The 13,589-nt window shown below is 42.2% G+C and overlaps 1 protein-coding gene across 1 annotated transcript in view; it reads right to left on the bottom strand.

The window, feature by feature from the left end:
• Positions 1–13,589, bottom strand: part of armh4 (armadillo like helical domain containing 4) — an 83,674-nt gene that overhangs the window by 62,968 nt on the left and 7,117 nt on the right. Inside the window, exons 2-3 of the mRNA XM_048600343.1 lie at positions 2,542–2,811; positions 1,747–2,019 (exon numbers count right to left, since the gene is read on the bottom strand). Of these exons, the coding sequence (XP_048456300.1) occupies positions 1,747–2,019; positions 2,542–2,811 (543 nt within the window). The remainder of the gene's footprint in view (positions 1–1,746; positions 2,020–2,541; positions 2,812–13,589) is intronic.

The raw sequence follows: 13,589 nt of genomic DNA on the forward strand, positions 1-13,589 counted from the left end.
CACATTGGCAGATGTGCAGGTGAACATCTGCTTGATGTGGAAAGTCTACCACATTGGCAGATGTGCAGGTGAACATCTGCTTGATGTGTTTCCTCTCCACCTATCCTCTCCTCTATCCCTCTTCTATCCGCCTCCCACTCTCTCCCTATTTATTTCAAAACCCCCTTCCCCTCCCCCTTTTCTGATGAAGGGTCTAGGCCCGAAACGTCAGCCTCTCTGCTCCTATGATGCTGCTTGGCCTGCTGTGTTCATCCAGCCCTGCACCTTGTTGTCTCGGATTCTCCAGCATCTGCAGTTCCTATTATCTCTGATTCAACTTCTAAGAGGCATGCATGAGGGCACATATGGAAGGCGTGATAGCCAGTTCAGATTTCAAGGTATACTATTATTAGGAGCTAAGGTTCTGCCACTGCATAATGAAAATAATAGGCAGGATGGGCACTTACCTGTGCCACTCAGTCCACTACATGGAGACAATCGAATCATATCTGAAATAAAGTCTAAGCAGACACAATACTTGTGTCAACTGTTCAGTACTCTGGAGTGACTGATAGGTCATTTGGTGTCTCAGGAGAAGGAACATTAAAACACTGGCAAGGAAGTACATAGAAGGTGAAAAATTGTTTAGTTTTTCAAAGTAAGGAGAGCATTAACTTAAAAAAAGGTGGCAATTTGAAATAGTGAAGGAAAAGAAAAATTCACATAAGTGCAACAAAGGAAACTGAGCATGAAAATATTTGAAAAATATTGAAAAACCATTTGAACAGATTATTTCTTGTAAAACAACAGAATGAATGGGAAAGAATATGATGATTTTAAAGTACAATATAAACAGGTCACTGAAATGGGAATGTTAAAACCATGATTGAAAAGTAAGAAGTTGAAGCAGAAGTTAGATTGCACAAATTGAAAAGTTTACTAAATTAATTTTAAAGATAGGACAAACTGAAACAGCAATGCAAAATGGAGCAGGAAGAACAAGCAACAGACAGTCACAATTGATGGTTAGGTCGAAAATAGGACAAGAGGGAAAATTAATTTAAAAATCAGGACAAAAACAAAATTGAAAAATTCTCCATTTCTCTTCTCCATATTATCTTGGCTATTACATTCACTAAAGTTGTCCTGTTCATCTGGATTACATATCACCATTTTCACGAGATAGTTGTCAGAACATTAGCTTTTTGTATATTTCTGTGTGCTGCATAAGAAATATTTCCAGGACTTCATGTTTCTTCATAATAGCTGATAAACTGTACCAAAGTATATCACATCATTCAATTCTTTTGCCAGCCATTCAGCCCTGACCCAACCAATCCCAAACTACCTTGGCAGATCCTAAGTAAATGACTGTATGGTAATTAATTCCACCAGAGCTGGTTAAAAAGAATGTCTCCATGTGAGAATTGGGAAGGCACTAATGCACTTCCAGTCATGTTTCTGTTACCATGAAGTTGGCTTCCTGTGGAATTTCTAAGTCAGCTGCAATGCTAGGCAAGAAGATCAATTGTTGGTGCCTGTACATCTTTCTCCAAGTCTACTGATTAAACGAATTATAAAGTAAGATGCACAAGAACAGAGATGGGGTTTGCAAAGTGGAGAAATGCAGGGAGTCAATAGGGCTGATGGAAAGAATGGAGGAAAGAAAAATGAATTTCCAAAATAGCGCAGAATGTAGCAGGTTTGGTTAAAGTTTGCATACTCACGAAAGTTAAAGCCAACAACTAACAACATTAGCAGCGATACCTTCTGACTCTGTTGTGTCCAAAGTATACATTGGTGGCTCTGTGTCACTGAAAGAAGGTGCCAAAGTTGTTGCTGAGGATGACCATGTGTTATCTCTTAACTCAGGTGACGAGCTAATTGGCTTAACCATCATCATTCCCATTGCTTTTGTAGCAGATGCTTGCACGATTGTATCATTGGATTCAGTCTTTAATGCTGCTGTCGTGGCAAATATCTTTTTTACAATCGGGACTACTGACTTCTGTTGCAGTAAATCACTAGCACTTGTCAGTACTGCAAATACAAGAAATATTGTTTGAAATTGACAATACAAATGAGTATGATTATGAAGTTAACAGTAACTATTAAGTAGCAATAAATTATATGCATTGTATTCACATGATCAACATACTAACTTTAATGGAATTTCAGCCAGGTTTATTATAGCTAGAGATCAAGTAGTAACAAAATAATTTTGTATAATCTAGTTTGAGTTTGTATTACATTCAACTACTAAACACAAATGCAACAATTTACAGCATACTAATAAATCTGAAGTACACTACCGTGAATGTAGTTTGAGTGAAGAACCAATTTACAAATTGCAATATCCAATTTCTTATTTATATGACCATACACATAAATAGGAACAAAAGAATAACTATGCTTCAACTGCTTTTATAGTACTTTTTTTATGGTTTATTAGTTAGAGCAAAACCTGCACTGTTTCCAGGTTGAATACTACATATTCAATTTTTCAGTATTGTTCTACATTTTTCATGTTAGTTTCATGACGTATAAAAGACATATATGTACCTTCTGATTCAAGTTCCTCAGCTGTACTTGATGGAGGTGCTGTGGGCTCTACAGATGGCACAATGGTTGTCAGTAGCAGAAGCAGTGTTCTTTCTGAAACATCAGACACCGCTGTAGAGATTTTGTTATCTTTCCTTGATATGGTCTGTTTTGTGCTGGTATCTGCTGTAACTGCCTGGCTTATTTTCATACTCGCTGCTTCAGCACTCAGCAACATTGTTTCTGTAGGAGTTACAGATGCAATTTCTTTTGTGGGAATTGCATTCACTTCTGTAATGAAAGTACTTAAAAGTTTAACACATAAACAGCTCAACATAAAATTTATAAGAACCAAAAAGAAATAGGAACAGGAGTAGGCTGTTCAGCCCCTCGATGCTGCTCTGTCATTCAGTAGGATCATGGCTGAACTGACGTTTCTCCTGCCCAGTTTCCTGCCCTTTCATCATAACTGTTGATTCCTCTAATGATCAAGAATCTGCCTAGCTCAACCTTAAATATATACAAGGACTCTGCCTCCACAGCTCTCAGTGGCAAGGAGTTCCAAACACTTACATAGAGTCATAGAGATGTACCGCATAGAAAAAAACCCTTTGGTCCAACTTGTCCATGCCAACCAGATATCCTAAACAAATCTAATCCCATTTGCCAGCATTTGGCCCATATCTGTCTAAAACCTTCCTATTCATATACCCATCCAGATGCCTTTTAAATGTTGTAATTGTACCAGCCTCCACCACTTCCTCCAGCAGCTCATTCCATACACGCACTACCCTCTGTCTGAAAAAGCTGCCCCTCAAATCCCTTTTACAATTTTTCCCTCTCACTTTAAACCTGTGCCCTCTAGTTTTGGACTCCCATACCCTGGGGAAAAGACCTTGTCTATTTACCCTATCCATGCCCCTCATGACTTTGTAAACCTCTGCAAGGTCACCCCTCAGCCTCCAATGCTCCAGGGAAACAGCCTCTCCCTGTAGCTCAAACCCTCCAACCCTGGCAATACCTTGTAAATCTTTTCTGAACACTTCCAAGTTTCACAACATCCTTCAAATAGCAGGGAGACCAGAATTGCAAGTAGTGTTCCAATAGTGGCCTAACTCATGTCCTGTACAGCCGCAACATGACCTCCCAGCTCCTATAATCAATGCACTGACAATTTGAGAGAAGAAATTCCTCCTCATCTCATTCTTAAATTGGCACTCCTTTATTCTGCGACTATGCCTTCTGGTTCTAGACTCTCCCACGAGGGGAAACAGCCTCTTAGAATTTACCTTGTCAAGCCTCTTAAGAATCCTATATGTTTAAACAAGATCACTTCTCATTCTTCTAAACTCCTTTGAGAGGAATCCTAATCAGGGATCATCCTAGTGAACCTTCTGTGAATTTACTCCATTGAAATGATATCTTTCCTTAAATTTAGGGACCAAAGCTGCTCACAGTACTCCAGGTGTGGTCTCACCAGCACCTTGTACAGTTGCAGTAAGATTCCCCTACTCTTATACTACAAACCCCTTGAAATAAGGGCCAACATTCCACTGGCGATCCTGATCTCCTGCTCTACCCTGTGTGCTAGCTTTCTGTGCACAAATGCCCCCAAGTCACTTTGTGTTGCAGCTTTCTGTTGGTTTTCTCCATTTAAATAATATTAAGTTCTTTTGTTCTCCCTTCCACAATGAACAACTTCGCATTTTCCTACATTATACTCCATTTGCCAACTTTTTGCCCACTTTAAACTATCAATAACTTTCTGTAAACTGTTTGTATCCTTTTCACAACCTACCTTTCCATATGTTTTTGTATCATCTGCAAATTACCAAGGTAATTTCAAGCAACATGCCTCAGACTCAGGAGTGCACCTCTACCTCAGCTGTGAATATCGTGGTTGTACCACATCATAGTAGCCAAAAGCAAAACTGAAAGCCTAAACAAAAGTGCACATAGGCACACAATGGCTGTTCAGGAAGGCAAAGAAGGGATATGAGATAGCATTGGCAGATAATGTTAAAGATAATCCAAAAGGATTCTACAAATTCTTTAAGAGCAAGAGAACAACCAGATAGACAGTAGGACCCCTAAAAGATTGAGGTTGTCTTTGTGTTGAAACTCAGGAGATCGGAAAGATACTAAATGAATATTTTGCGTCAGTTTTTACTGTTAAGAAAGAAATGGAGGCTAGAGAACTCAGGGAAATAAATACTCATGTTTTGAAAACAGTTCACTTTACAGAAGAGGAAGTGCTGGAGGTCTTAGAAAACATAAAGGCAGATAAATTCCAGGACATTGTGGAAAGTCAGGGAGGAAATTGTGGGGCCCCTAGCAGAAATACCTGTGTCATCTATAAACATGGGTGAAGTCCGGAGGACTTCAGGATGGCTAATGTTGTGCCATAAGAAAGGCTGTAAGAAGCAGCCTGGAAACTATAGATCTGTGAGTCTGACATCAGCGGTGGGTAAGTTGTTATGGGTGATACTGAAAGACAGGATTTACATGCACTGGAGAGGCAAATATCGATTAGTGATAGCATGGTTTTGTGCAATTAATGAAGCAACCAAAAAGATTGATGAGGGCAGAGGAGCAGGCATTGTTTACTTCGACTTAGTAAAGTCTTTGACAAGGTTCCGCATGATAGACTCATTAGTAAAGTTAGATCACATGGGATTCAGGGTGAACTTGCCAACTGGATACAAAATTGGCTTAACGACAGGAGACAGAGAGTGGTGGTTGAGGGTGGTTTCTCGGACTGGGGGCCTGTGACCAGAGGTTTTCCACAGGAATCGGTGCTGGGTCCAATTTTGTTTGTCATTTATATAAATGGTTTGGATGAGAATACAGAAAGTATGATTAGTAAGTTTGCTGATGACACCAAAATTGGTGGGATGGTGGTCAGTGAAAAAGGTTGTCTAAGATTACAAAGAGATCTTGATCAATTTGGTCAATAGGTTGAGGAGTGGTAGATGGAGTTTAATTTGGATAAATGTGAAGTATTGCATTTTGTTAACACAAACAAGGACAGAACTTTTACAGTTAATGGTAGGGCCCTGGGTAGTGTTGTAGAACAGAGAGACCCAGGGGTTCAGGTACATAATTCATTGAAATTTGCATCACAGGTAGACAGGCTGGTTAGGAAGGCATTTAGCAAGCTTGCCTTCATTGCTCAGACCTTTGAGTACAGGAGTTGCGATGTCATGTTGGGGTTTTACAGGACATTGAGGCTTCTTCTGGAGTACTGTGTGCAGTTCTGACGCCATGTTATTGGAAGGATATTATTAAACTGGAGGGGGTTCAGAAAAAATTTATCATGATGTTGCCAAGAATGGAGGGTTTGAGATATAAAAATAGACTGGAAAGACTGGAGCTTAATTCACTGGAGCTTAGGAGGTTAAGGGGTGATCTTATTGAGGTTTATAAAATCATAAGGGGCACAGATAAGGGTGACAAGGGTCTTTTCCCTAGGATGCGGAGTGGTTCATGTGTGGAATGAACTGCCAGAGAAAGTAGTGGATGCAGGTACAGTTACAGTGTTTAAAAGAGTTCTGGATAAGTTCACGAATAGGAAAGGTTGGGAGGGGTATGGACCATGCAGGTGGGACTAGTTTAGTTTGGGAACATTATCAGTGTGGACTGATTGGACCAAAGGGTCTGTTTCCATGCTGTATGACTCTGTGGCTCTAAATATTACACTTCGGTCAACATTGGTGTTGTTCTTAGCATTTGTTTAACAGAATGATGATCACTTGCATGGTAAGTTGTAAGTTGACATGGTTGAACAAGGAATACTGATAGCACCATGATTTGTCTGCCAAGGATGGAGTACCTTGTTGGAGGACATTCGTGAAGTGCTGTTAGGTGGAGTTGCTGAGGTTCTGCGGGTGTAAGACCTGGACTTTTTTTGCTTTCTGAAACGCATCATACCTGCTAGAATCTATTGGTAATGAGAGAAATTGTACTGGCATCTGGTGCTGGAAGCCTAATATGCAGGTCTGTCTGCTCTATGTCACCATCCCCCTCATCTTCCTCATCATATAAGTCTGGCTCCTCTCTGTCCATCACTGGCAAGTCAACTCCCTCCATTGTGAGAGAATGTGCAGGGTAAAATGAAAGATTATACTCCTCAAGACACTCTGTAGGACACTTTGGAGTGGTGCAGACAGTGGAACTCATTTTCAACATTGCGATAGTCTATTCTATTGTAGTCGTTGCACAGCCATGGGATGCATTGTCATGAATCTCAGTCAGAGGCTAACGATTTCTGAATGGTGTCAACAGCCAAGTTTTGAAAGGTTTGTCTCTGTCACCCAGAATTCATCTCCGCAGGCATGCACGTGTCTTCATCGAGCTTTGACACCTGGAGTTGTAAAAAACGTATGGATCAAGAAAACTCTCTGGGAATTGAGCACAACATGGAAGGTATGGATCCTGCAGTCACAGACCACATCAATGTCAGAAATGCTGATCAATGTTGGTTTTGATAAATGCTGCAGGTTGGTCTCAAGAAGTTTTGATTATAGTTGATAACCCCCTACATACTTGGGGAATGACACTGAAGCCCAGGTCATTTGGTTTGGCTCTCTGAATCTGTTCTGAAGAGCACAAATTCTCTAGCTTTCTTAAGGAGGAGATTTGTTAGCTGCCAGACATGAGCCTCCAAACATCTGAGATGAGCCACTTTTAAAGCCCCTTGTGTTGGATTCCCTCCCAGTCCAGGGACTGCAGTACATCCTGAAGGACAGCATACGTATCAGTAACCTCATCTCTGGATATCGTCAGCCAAAATTGGCATTGCCATCTGCAAATGGTTAAGGTAGGAGTGCTAAACATTGCTCTGAATGGGACTGGACCATAGTTGCTTCTCAGCAACAGACCCCACCACAGGTGACAGCCCTTTTGTACTATACCCAGTTCCATCCTTCCTCCTCCACTCAAAGCTCCTTGTTTACAATGTCCATTATGCCTGCAGAAGTCTTGCAATGGGCAGACCTTGGAAAAAGTATATCCTACAATGGGGACTTAGCCTTCATCAAAGATCTTGACTCTGTGGCTGAATAGTTTTCACCCTGGTCTTGGCAGAGCTCACCTTAATCTTGTTCACAGAGTCACACTGCATTTCCTTGAAGTGACATTTAACTTTTCTTCAATTGCAACAAACCTTCTCTCAGTGACCCTCAGTCTTCTCTTCATTGCACTTGACCTCCCTCAGATGACCCCTCAACTTCGTTTCGTTATCTGACTTTCCCTCAGTGCATCTCCATCCCGCTGCAATGTTCCTCAGCCTCCTCTCCCCTATTTGAAAAGAATCCAAGTGCTGACAGACTGCTCTAACTCAGTCACCACAGCCTTGAGGTCTGTTGCTTCTGCTCACTGCCAGCTTTAAGCAGTTGTAAAACTGAAAGCTTGCCTTTTCCATGCACCATCAACATAACGACTAAGGTAGCATTTAATGGCTCCCAGTTCAATTCATTATGCACAAAACCATTAAAATTCCCTGCCCACGCGTGCTGTCAGCATTGCTGTCCTGCTTCCACCCCAATATTATGGACTTAACAATGCACTCCCTGTGCTACATAAAGACCCTGCCTACATCATTCCTCACTCCCTCAGCCAGCATTACATTCTACTCGTAGTTTCATTTCCAGGGTCACAAAGAACAACATCAAGGAACACTGCAAACAGAAATGTTATACTCTACCACACCTTCCTGCAAGCTTAAAATGACTGAATGCAATACAACAATCAATGGCAACATAACCAACATAACTAATCAACTATTCTGTAGTATTCTAAGAACAAAGGTGAAGTTTTGAAGGAGTGAAAATTGAAGCAACTGGCTTCCTTGTTCCTCTCACTGGGAGCAAAGAAACATTCAGAGTACAACATGAGAATATATCATCAGCAAATTCAAAACTGACATCCTTTAAATAAATAAACAACAATGATTAAGCACATCCATGTGCAGATAGCAAACACTGAAGAACAGAAATACAAAAATAGGAAAAGATTCTTTCCTTCACACATACACTGCCTGAAGGTGGCTCCTTGTTTCATTATCTGCTCAGCTCATCCTTTTGTCAGTGCTAGTTTGCTGTTGTCTTCCACTCTCAGAAGCAGAAATAAGAAGGCATTTCCTAACTCCACCTCACCCAGTACAGGAATCAAATGATGATGTTTGTCAATATTAATCTGAACCACACGAGTCATGTTACCAACTGAAATTAATGGTCCCTGTGCAAAGATTATTGTATGTATAGAACAGGGATGCAATTTGCCAACCCTCCAAAACATGAACTAATATTAACATCAATACTGTCTGAGATAGTATCATAGTGACTGTATATATAGAACAGGATAATACCTGGAAAATAGGCCACCTGCAAATGCAATTATAAATGGCTGTATATCAACAGTACCTTATGGTTATCATCTTACGTGGTGTTTGTGGCATATATGACTGAACATGCCATTTTCTTCCCCATTCATTCATAATACTGGTTTCTTCTGCTCTGAAACTCCTTTGGTGGTAAAAATGTTCAGCAACAACGTTTGGCATTTTAACAATTGACATGCAGTTCTTCTAGTTAATAGTAATGAATATAATACACATTGTGGGATGTGGAGTGACTCAATGGTATAGGTGACACAAGAAGCAGCAAAAGATGCGCAAAATGTATCAAAAGTGCAAAGGGAGTGAAATTAAAGGAACACATGGAAAGCAGAAAGATCAAGAACAAGCACAAGGGAAAATTATTGTCAATATTGCTATTTATTTTTCACTAACAAATTTCCTCAAGGTTCAACCACTGACTTTTGTCAGCAGTACTTGGAGATACGTAATCGACATTGTCTGGATGACATCATAAAATAATGCATTGAAACAGTAAGATTAGCTTTTTTTTAAGCTAACAATCAATCTAGTATCCCACAACAGTCTACAAGGTGAAGAAATGTATCCATTAAGAAGAAGTAAGTAAATTAAGATGGATAAATGTTGGGATACCTTTCTGTAATAATCAGTCAGATTTGTCAATTAGGATACAGAAAAATATTTCAAATCATTAATATGCATCATTGCTGATGGAGTAATACGAAACAGGAGCAGAATTAGGCAAGTTTCCCACCTCAAAACCTGCTATGACATCTAAAAGATCATAGCTGATCTGTTTGTGTTTTGAATTCTACACTCACATCTCACCCTGCCCAACAAGAATCTATCCACTTCCGTCCTAAAAATATTCAATGACCACAGCTCCACTGCCTTCAGAGACACACAGTTCCAAAATCACACAATACCGGGCAAAATAAAATCTCCCCATCTCTGTATAAAAGGACAACACCTAATTTTAAAACATTGCCCCTAGTCCTGGACTGACCCAGAAGAGAAAACATCTTTTTCACGTTCACCTTGTCAAAATCATTCAGGACCTCATACCTCTCAATCAAGTCATCCCCCACTCTTCTAAACTTCAGCACAAACAAGCCCAACCTGTCCAACCTATCCTCCTAAGATAACCCATTCATTCCAGATATCAATGTGGTAAATCTCTTAATCATTTCAGATACATTTACATCCTTCCTTAAATAAGGAAACCAAATCAATGCACACATTATTGAAGATGCAGTCTCACCAATTTCCTGTACAACTGAGGCATAACACCCTTACTTTTATGGTCATTACTTCTCATAATAAAGCATAGCAAACCATTGACCTTCTTGCTTAGTTGCTGTGTCCGCATATTAGTTTTTTGTGACTTACACACTAGAACACCTAAATGCTTCTACACTTCTGAATTCTGCAGTTCTTCTCCCTTTAAGTAACATTTTGCTTTCTTATTCTTCCTGCCAAAGTGACAAATTTCACATATCCTTACAATATACTCCATATGCCACATTTTTGTCCACTCACTCAACCTCTCTATCATCAGCAACTTCCTTAGGTCTTCTTCACAACTTGCATTCCTGCTTACCTTAGTGTCATATGGAAATTTAGCTACAACACCTTTGTCACCCTCAGCTAAGTTACTGAAGTAAATGATAAAACATTGAAGTCCCAGCACAGAATCCTATGCAATTCCATTCATCACATTCTTGCAATCAGACAAAAATCCATTTATGCCCACTCTCTGTTTTCTCCTAGCCAGCCAATCTTCTATCCATGCTAATATGCTACCCCCACACCATGGGCTTTTATTTTCCACAATAACCTTTGACTATCAGGTGCCTTGTGGAAAACCAATTATTGTCTAACAGCTCCCCTCTTTCCACAGCACATTACTCCTTCAAGGGACACAAATAAATTGGTTAAATGTGATTGCCCTCTGATGAAACCATTCTGACTGTTTCCAATTACACTGAGTTTTTCTAAGTGCGCTGTTATAATCTTGCTAATGATTGATTCTAACACCTACCCTGAGATACAAGTAAAGCCTATAGTTTCCTGTTTTCTACCTCCCTCACTTCTTGAATAAAGGGGTTATATTTGTTAATTTCCAGTCTAACAGAACCTTTCATAAATCAAGGGAATTTTAGAAATTAACATCAGTCCAACTACTACCTAATTAGAAATTATTTTAAGATCCTAGGGTGAAATACATCTGAACCTGCAGCTCCATCAATTTGTTTAGTACCACTTCCCTTGTGATTATAATTGCAATAAATTCCTTTCTCCCTTTCATACCTGATTTACAATAATTACTAAAATGTTTTCTTTTAAACTCCAGAGTGAAGACAAAAATCAAAAAAAAAATTAATTTCATCCACTATTTTCTTACTACCAACTGTTTCGTTGCCCACAGAGCTCTGAGGACATTACATGCTGACCACTTCCTGATGGATTTGTGGTTAAAGGTGTTTTCCTGGAGAGTTTTCCACGAGGAACGGGTGATATGGAACAGTCCAGCTACTTGGGGCATCCATGGCAAAAAGGTCAGACTCATCCCTTGCAACACTGGGGACAGGAAGAACCCAGTATATAGTGAGGGAGGCAGAAAACAGGAAACCATAGGCTTGTATCATGGGTAGGTGTTAGAATTAATCATTAATAAGTTATAGCTGCGCACTTAGAAAAACTCGATATAATGGTTTCATTAAAGGGCGTATCAAGGTCTGTATATTAGGGGTATATCAAGTGTTAATGCACAGCTTGATGCAGTCGCACACAAAGGTGGCCATCAGGATCCCATCTTAAGATCTGCACCTTATCCACTCCTCTATCCCCTTAAGACAGCTAGCTGGTAAGTAAGCTACCTTCATTGCCAAAGTGGAAATACCGCTCACGCTTGGACATAGAGCAGTTTTTCCGCCGCCTCCGCCTCCACGCTTACTTCTTTAACCGTGAACCTAACCCTCCCTCTACTGACCCCTTCTCCCGCTTCCAACACACCCCCTCCTCCTGGACACCACCCCAAGGCCTCCTACCCTCCCTCGACCTCTTCATCTCCAACTGCCGTCGAGACATCAATCGCCTCAACCTCTCCACCCCTCTCACCCACTCCAACCTCTCCCCCGCAGAACGTGCAGCCCTCCGCTCCCTCCGCTCCAATCCCAACCTCACCATAAAACCCGCGGACAAGGGAGGTGCAGTTGTAGTATGGCGCACTGACCTCTACATCGCCGAGGCCGGACGCCAACTCTCCGACACCTCCTCCTACCGCCCCCTTGATCATGACCCCACCCCTGAGCACCAAACCATCATCTCGCAAACCATCCACAACCTCATCACCTCAGGTGACCTCCCACCCACGGCCTCCAACCTCATCGTTCCCCAACCTCGCACTGCCCGCTTCTATCTCCTTCCCAAAATCCACAAACCTGAATACCCTGGTCGACCCATTGTCTCCGCCTGCTCCTGCCCCACCGAACTGATCTCCAACTATCTCGACTCCATTTTCTCCCCCTTGGTCCAGGAACTCCCTACCTATGTCCGTGACACCACCCACGCCCTCCACCTCCTCCAGAACTTCCAATTCCCCGGTCCCCAACACCTCATCTTTACCATGGACGTCCAGTCCCTCTACACCTGCATTCCCCATGCAGATGGCCTTAAGGCCCTCCGCTTCTTCCTGTCCCGCAGGCCCGACCAGTCCCCCTCCACTGACACCCTCATCCGCTTAGCCGAACTCGTCCTCACACTCAACAACTTCTCTTTCAATTCCTCCCACTTCCTACAGACAAAGGGGGTAGCCATGGGTACCCGCATGGGCCCAAGCTACGCCTGCCTCTTTGTAGGTTACGTGGAACAATCCCTCTTCCGTACCTACACCGGCCCTAAACCCCACCTCTTCCTCCGTTACATTGATGACTGTATCGGTGCCGCCTCGTGCTCCCACGAGGAGCTCGAACAGTTCATACACTTCACTAACACCTTCCACCCCAACCTTAAATTTACCTGGACCATCTCTAACACCTCTCTCCCCTTCCTGGACCTCTCTGTCTCCATATCGGGCAACCACCTCGAAACCGATATTCATTTCAAGCCCACCGACTCCCACAGCTACCTAGAATACTCCTCCTCCCACCCACCTTCCTGCAAAAATGCTATCCCCTATTCCCAATTCCTTCGCCTCCGCCGCATCTGCTCCCAGGATGAGGCATTCCACTCCCGTACATCTCAGTTGTCCTCGTTTTTCAAGGACCGTAACTTCCCCTCCTCGGTGGTCGAGAACGCCCTCAACCGTGTCTCCCACATCTCCCGCACCTCATCCCTCACACCCCGTCCACGCAATAAAAACCAAAAAAGAATCCCCCTCGTCCTCACGTACCACCCCACCAACCTCCGGATCCAACGCATCATCCTCCGACACTTCCGCCATCTGCAATCCGACCCCACCACCAAAGACATCTTTCCCTCCCCACCTTTATCTGCTTTCCGGAGGGACAACTCTCTCCGTGACTCCCTTGTCCGCTCCACACTCCCCTCCAGCTCCACCACACCCGGCACTTTTCCCTGCAACCGCAGGAAGTGCTACACCTGCCCCCATACCTCCTCCCTCACCCCCATCCCAGGCCCCAAGAAGACTTTCCACATCAAGCAGATGTTCACCTGCACATCTGCCAATGTG

This window comes from Rhincodon typus, chromosome 8, assembly GCF_021869965.1.
Source record: "Rhincodon typus isolate 14 chromosome 8, sRhiTyp1.1, whole genome shotgun sequence".
Taxonomy (NCBI): Eukaryota; Metazoa; Chordata; class Chondrichthyes; order Orectolobiformes; family Rhincodontidae; genus Rhincodon; species Rhincodon typus.